The sequence below is a fragment of the Actinia tenebrosa genome, unplaced genomic scaffold, assembly GCF_029948245.1.
Source record: "Actinia tenebrosa isolate PJP-AT-01 unplaced genomic scaffold, QUT_ActTen_1.0 PGA_scaffold0__85_contigs__length_37466705, whole genome shotgun sequence".
Classification (NCBI taxonomy): domain Eukaryota; kingdom Metazoa; phylum Cnidaria; class Anthozoa; order Actiniaria; family Actiniidae; genus Actinia; species Actinia tenebrosa.
The window spans coordinates 33,009,696-33,017,173 of record NW_028292569.1 but is presented as its reverse complement, the minus strand read 5'-3'; the positions used below and the strand labels follow the sequence as shown (position 1 = coordinate 33,017,173).

At 35.9% G+C, this 7,478-nt stretch overlaps 2 protein-coding genes across 2 annotated transcripts; both read left to right on the top strand.

Moving 5' to 3' along the window:
- Positions 1-168: 168 nt before the first annotated feature.
- Positions 169-2,575, top strand: LOC116291461 (aminoacyl tRNA synthase complex-interacting multifunctional protein 2). Its single transcript, XM_031698630.2, has 4 exons — positions 169-318; positions 446-583; positions 1,095-1,326; positions 2,106-2,575. Exons 1-4 carry the CDS (start codon positions 172-174, stop codon positions 2,471-2,473), a joined length of 885 nt encoding a protein of 294 aa, XP_031554490.1. The 5' UTR covers positions 169-171; the 3' UTR covers positions 2,474-2,575.
- Positions 2,576-3,993: 1,418 nt separating this feature from the next.
- Positions 3,994-7,314, top strand: LOC116291474 (enoyl-CoA delta isomerase 1, mitochondrial). Its single transcript, XM_031698645.2, has 7 exons — positions 3,994-4,103; positions 4,165-4,397; positions 4,849-4,995; positions 5,572-5,667; positions 5,827-5,846; positions 6,360-6,538; positions 6,997-7,314. The coding sequence occupies exons 1-7, from the start codon at positions 4,004-4,006 to the stop codon at positions 7,164-7,166; spliced, it is 945 nt and encodes a 314-aa protein (XP_031554505.1). The 5' UTR covers positions 3,994-4,003; the 3' UTR covers positions 7,167-7,314.
- Positions 7,315-7,478: the final 164 nt, after the last annotated feature.

Sequence of the window (7,478 nt, the reverse complement as noted above, 5' to 3'; positions counted from 1 at the left end):
AATCAATATCAAAAATATCAAAAATAGACTTTAATAAAGGATCGTAATAATAAAACAATTAAATGCATTATTAGATTGTGTTTCTGGTTTATTTGGGATCGATATTAAATTAAAATGACGGGAATTATGAGACTTTGATGAAATATGGAAATTATGATGTAGTAGACCATAATGCTTTGCGCACCTCGTGATTTCAAGATGGCCGCTGTTCAGTCAGTGAATCCTCCCATGTACAAATTACCGGTGTTGTATAATAATTCAAGCCCTTTAGATCTCCCTACTTGTATGTATCAAATGAGTTCTTGCCATTATGAAGAGGTTAGTAACAAAGGGGGGAAAATTACGTGGTGTTTTTAGTACATCTTAAAAGAGGAAGTCAATTTATTTGATGCCACGCAAGCCTTGCTTCGATGATTTTAAGAAACTCTGTCATCTTGTTCAACAGGTTTCTGATGGTAACGATCAACGAGAAGATATCCTTACGTTAGAGAATAAACAAGAGAATATCCTAAGAGAGTTGGAAGTGCTTAGAACCGAAATCAATGGGCTGGCTTCAAAACTTGAAGTTAAACTTCCAACAAAAGTAAGTTAGGGGATAATTCCATACATTTTTTTAATGATCTGATACAATTATTTATATCACAACAAGTTCAATTTTCCTTTTTTCATACACAAAGTTTATATGAAATTGTAAATTGAAAATACAACCAATCAAAATGCAGAAAAACTGTTGTATATTATGTGGTATTCCACTGTTCCTTCCCATCAGGCATTGTAGTGGCCTTGGGGTATTATATACAAAAATAGAGTTACTACAGTAGATTTACACAGAGTAATTTTCATCCAGGCCCTTTACTAGATTGAATTAGAATTTAGATGATTTTTGCAGAGGGAGGAAAACTGAAATAGAACCATTAAAGCACAGGAGAGAACCAACAAACAACTCTACTCACATATGACGAGTCCAAGAATCGAACCTACTAAGTCTCATTGGTGAGAGGCAAGCATTCCCGACACTACACCACCCATAATTTAACTTGTCACTTGTTTTTGAAATTGAAATAAGTTTTCTCCTTTTCTTGTTTTTTTTTTAGAGGAGTCCAGTATCTGTGGACTATGTCATATCAGCATCTCCACAAGACCCGCCATTATCCTTATTCCTCTTGCAGCGTATCATGAATCAAAGGAATATGGTTCATTGTGCATCTACTTTTCTCCATTCAAGTGTTTCTGTTTGTGATGTGACTAAAGTGCCTACATTTCAAAAACCTAGGAATGACCGGGGTAGACAATCACCTTGTTTGCTGACTGTAGTCTGGAAAAATGGTAAGAACTGCTTTGGTACCACAGCTTTATATAAGAAACTAAAGCAGTGGAGGCTTTGCACCATCACGTGGCAGCAGCCAAATTAAATGGCAGGAATAATACTATCGTTTTACTTTAGAAACAATTCAATTCCCGAGAGCAAAGGGATTTTATTATTCTGCCATCTAACCACAGGTAGTTCAAGTGCATTATGGGTGCCGGCACGTGATGGTGCAAAGCCTCATGTGTGTTAGAGTACAGCAGAAAAGAAGATATGAATTAAGTTATTGGATTGTAGCAATAAAGCCTATCATAGAATGAATAATTGATCAGTCAAAAATACTTCCTGAACAGTTCATGGGTAATTCCAATCCATCTCCATGGACACTGAGTAAAGTTTAGAAGACTCTAAATGTTTGTTGGTCATTCTGTTCAAGTGCACCCAGTACTGGTAGGCAACACTTCAATCACAAGACAAATGTTGCATTTTGTTGCATCAAAGTTTGAAGTGCTTCAGCTTTGTCCATGACCAAAAGTGTGCCCAAATGCTCTCAAAATATAAGGCTCAACAACAACAATGCTCAGTACTGTTTGCAGTCAATCATGGCAAATCATGACAGACAGTTGGGCGATTGTCAACCAAGATATATTGTTGGCTGGTCATAAACTATGTTATTACCCTTTTGTGCTATAAATGTTGTAAGAATTTGCATGAGATTTTTTTAATGTTTTACAATATTTAGCTGTTATGAATTGTTTAATCTTGTTTAACAAGTTTTATGTTTTTTTTATATACACAGTTCCTGATCTGCCGTATCTTGTAATCTCATCAAGTCACACACCATTGTTTGGTGAATTTACCATAGCTCGCCATTTAAGCCGTGCTTGTCTTCCCGATCTATACAGTAAATTTGGTATCGATGAGATTGCTCACATCGACCACTGGATACACTTTGCAAGCAATTCCATTCTGAACAGCAAGAGTAAAGAGAGAGCAGATGCTCTGCACACTTTGAATTCCTATCTGAAAAGTAAGACCTGGTTAGTGGGGAATCAAATGAGTCTTGCTGATATAGCTGTAGCCAGTGCTTGCCTTCAAGTAGGGTCCTTGCAGCCTACATTTGGCAATGTCAAAAAATGGCTTGACAATTTCCCATCACTACAGTAGACTGTCTTCAGCAACAATGATATGTATTAGTATCATAAGCAGAACATAATTTATAGAATCTAGAATGTTAAAAAGTCTAATAAACTGGTTTTTTTTTCACAATTGTGATTTCTTTCCTAATACCATCAAATGAGGTCTAATCTATTTATATATGGTGAAGGATTCAGTTTTTAGGGGCGAAATACACTATCATTGTGCTTCCGTTCATGACTTCCATCGTGATGGGGCAAAGCCTCTATTGCTTAATTGGGTGTTATTTTATGACAAGAACAACAAGATATCATTGTTTCTAGCTTATGTTTGGGTTCAATTCTCATCGGAATGTATCAAATAGATCAATCTATACACCAAATCAAAATATGACAAACAATGTGAATAGCTATTGTTCTACACTGAAGAGTCACTGACTAGTCTTTCATACATGTTAAGACTCTTTTATGATTCCACATAAACCAAGGCAAGTTAAAAGCTAGTCAGGGCAGAACAATAGTTATTCAAATTGGTCGCATTATTTCAATATTCAATAGTATTCTACTGTACCTACCAGCTGTTATGTTAAGTCCACCAGACTGTCCAAAACAACAAGCTAAACTACTTATCGTCCAGTTATCCTCAATTGATTTTACAGGTTCTAAACAGGGGTTCATTAAATGCCTAAAAATGATAAAGCTTCTGCAACAAAGCATTTGTAATAACTTAGCAACCATGTGACACAAATGAAGTATAAAAATCTACATATGACTTGATCATGAATTAAAGTATTGCTGAAGGTAGTACACTACATGTTGAAAATATATAAGATTGGAAAAAACAAAATGAGGGGCAGGAGAATAGAGAAATGAAGAGAAAGAGTGCTTACCCTGATGACTTTTTATACCTAAATGACCACAATTCTCTTTAAGATCTCCTTCCATATTCAAATGCTATTACACAGGGGGGGAAACACATTCCCAAATTGGGAATCTGTTGGGAATTTCCTTGAATTCCCAATGAATTCCCATCCAATTCCCAGAGAGAACGAAATTGGGAACGTGGCACTGATTCCCAATATTAGTTTGTTGGGAATTTTGTTTTTCTATTGGGTATTAGAAGGAAATTGCCAACAATAAATCCCAACATTGGCATTCAAATTGGGAATTCAAGGAAATTCCCAACAATTCCCAATTTGGGAATCCGGTTTTTTTCCTGTGTTAAATTAGTAAGGGCAGATCCAGAAATTTGCAAGGGGGGTGTACAACATGAAAAAAAACAGCAATATAGTGACGCCATCAATAATCCTGATCTGACTTATTGAAATATTGTTCTAAGACCTATTTTTATATCTTTTGCAACTAATCTTGAGTTGGACTAAATATTCAAGAAACAGAAATCATAAATGAAAAGAAAAATTACATACGTACAAAATAACCAAGGTGACTTTGGGGGGGGGGGGGGGGGGGGGGGGGGGGCGTCCGGCGTCCTTAAGGACACAAACCTGGGAATTAGGGATTTTTTTCAGAATGGTTAGCCTGTGGAATTCCAATCACAACGATGCATTGGGCTTCCTGTGTTGTCTGGGCTTCACTACTGATGGCGTCCACAACAAAAATACTAGGAGATATTCTCTTTAGAAATGCAAGAATCAATGCAGGTTAGAGTAGTATAATTAACAGCATAATATGATTTTATTACTTAACTTACTGTTGCCTTAGGAAAGATTCCATGTCGCTCCAAGATTCATCTGATAAGACGATGGTTATCGTCCACAACTAGCCTCCAGGATCCCATGATCTATACACAATACAGCCCTTGTGGTCAGATAGCAACTGTTGAGCTCAATAGACCACCTGTGAATAGCTTTAGCATGCAGTTTATGGAAGAGATTATCCGTACATTGGAAAGTATTGAAAAGAACAACAAATGTCGTGGGATTGTATTCACATCTGTAAGTCATCTCGCAATAAAAGTCAAGCTTATATTGGTCTGTATATATAGTTAGCTTTCCATAAATGATGTATAATTTCATTTCTATATTTACCTCTTCTAAGCAAGACTTAAATTATAATAATTTATAATGATTTTTTTAAACAAATTAAATGAATGGAAAAAATAATTAGAATCAGTTGAATTAAGCAGAATAAAACTCATGATGTAGTATTATATGACAATCAATAGGTTTGCCCCCGTTGAACACCATATTGTGAAGTTAGATCCACAAATGCTATCGAGAACTACTGTCAGCATAACAATGACCATAAGTGTATCCCAGTGATTGGATGGTAATAGAACTTTTTCACATTGATAAATCTGCAATTATTGATAAATTATACCATTTTCCACTTTCATTCCATTTGATTTAAATGATGAAGTAAAACATATTTGGATCTCTTTTTCAGAAAATTCCAAATGTATTTTGTGCTGGACTTGATTTGAATGAGGTGCTTCACTCTAGTAAGGGTACACTGGTTGTTTTCAGGAAAAGATTCCAAGAAATGTGGACACTTCTGTATGGCTCTAGCTTGGTAACTATGGCCGCTATAAAGGTGATTGGAATGGGAACTGAGGTGTATTGGAACTCTAGCTTAATTTGGAGGACTAAGCAATAGATTTAAAAATTTAATCTGTCAGACCCCAGAGATGAATACAAAGTTCACGACTGCTATTGCCACCCCTTGATTAAGTGTAATTCTCAACATTCACATCCCCATAATACTTTGCGTCTTTGGGGGGTAACCAGAGGGTAAAAACCCACTTATTTTGCTGAAGGCTGATCAGACAATGTTGACAATACCTTGTTTGGTATCCAAAAATAAAATGAAAAAATAAAAATAAAACAGAAAAAGATAGAAGCTTAAAGACGTTTAAGGTAAATTTTAAACATTTTTTTGTAAGTCAATACATTTTCTGTAAGACCAAAACTCTTGATGATCTGTACACGCAAAAATAACTTGGGATAAACTGATAATCAGTATTGTACAGATAAAAGCAGGTATAGTATAAATTCAATTAAGAAACCTTTCAATTTGGGACAGTTTTTTGATCGGTTACCCCCCAAAGACACAAGGCATTATGGGGATGTGAAAGTAGAGACTATATGTATCTACATATTATACTGACAGGGTCATGCAATCGCTGGTGGCTGTGTACTATCCTTGACTTGTGATGTATCTGTCATGTCACCAGGATATAAAATTGGCTTACCTGAACTATCTTTGGTATGTTACATGTCCTAGTTATGATATTAAAGGAGTGTTAGAAGCTGGACAAGACTATGGTTTTATGAATTTTTCTCAGTACTTATTTTGTTACTATAGCTATTAATGTCGATATATTCTTGGTATTTACAATACAATAATTTTTCCTTCATATTTTAGGGACTGTACCTTGCACCTTGGTTAGTAAGTTAAATTCTTTTATTAATAATCTTTTGTTATGAAGAAAGAATCTAAGATATATTTGAAGACATTGAATAAAATAATGTTTTCATGTGTTAGTGTCCTGGGGGGGGGGGGGGGGGGGTACTCCGCCAGGATTTGAGTAGGGGTGTTCCGCTGGGATTCTGAAAGGGGTACCCTGTTTATGACAAAAAATCTCAAATTTGTAGACCCTGCTTATGATAAAAGATATAATTAATTGCACTGAGTTCCTGTTTCAATTATCATGTCAGCTCATGTTTTTTTTTTTTTTTTACGACCATAATGACCAGTTTCGGTCAATACGAAAGTAGAATCCCTGAATATGACAGGAAACTCAGGAAGAACTTGGAACTTGAGTAAAATTGCATACCCTGTTTATGACAAGAAGCTCGAAAAACCATACCCTGTTCAGCGGATCATCCCGGTATAGTCAGTACTAGCTCACTCGGCATAATACAGGTAGTTTAAACATTATATTCCTTTCATTTCAGGATGTCAGGTACTCTAATCAATGCCGTTGGTCAAAGCAAGGCAGAGAAAATCATTTACAATGCTGAGGTTATGTCTTCAGAACAGGCTGCTGCTATTGGACTAATTCACAAAGTTGAGCCTATAGATAATGTTCTTCCTGAAGTGCACAGGGAAATGAAAACATGGTTGTCTGTACCAGGTATGAAAAGAATTTCCAGCATTAATATAGACATAATGTATAGCATTAAATCATGCATCTGCAGAAACCCAACTTTTAAAACACTTATATTTTACAACCATTACTCCCTGTATTAAGCTCTTCTGTAAGGTTCCCTCCTTATAAGCACTACCACTACATTCTATATTTACAACATGCAGCACTCAACTCACGTTGATTTTTGTAGAGAGAGAAAATCGTAGAACCTGGAGAATTAAATGCTCATGGCAAGGGAGAGAACAACACGTCAAACATACAAAAATCACATATCATCAGTTTTGAGCCAGGGCTCAAACCTGGACTACAGCAAGACGCAAGCCACCCATGCCACCAACAACCAGTGACCCAACCCATTAGACTCATTGAATAATGAAAGGCAAGTATTTTACTAATCCATCACCCTCAGTATTTTAATATTGTTACTTATTACTTGATTCTAGATGAAAGCAGAAAACTAACCAAGGCACGACACCGAAAACAATTATTGGACCTCCTTCAGAGAACAAAGGAAGAAGACATTGAAATGTTCGTTGCTAGGGTAACAAGTGAAGAAACTCGGAAACAAATTGCTACGAGACTGAAACAAATGGGAATGAAGAAAAAAATTTGAAATAAAGCGAAAATAAGATTCACACCACATTAGTAGTAACAATCGTTATAGATGAAGATAAACCACTGTAAAAAGTGAAAAATAGAAAAAAAGTGCAAAATAGTATCTCACTGTTCATAGCTATGCTGAATAAAAAAATCTCGTTTCACATGCTGTTTTAGTCCATGATTGTCCCATGTTTCACATGTTAGATGATGATTCTGCAAAAGACCTGCAAGCATCTTTGCTTAGTTGACATTCTGCTGTCCTCCGGCAGTTGATTTGTAATGTGTGGGAAGGCATTAACAACACACCATTGATCATGATGTAACA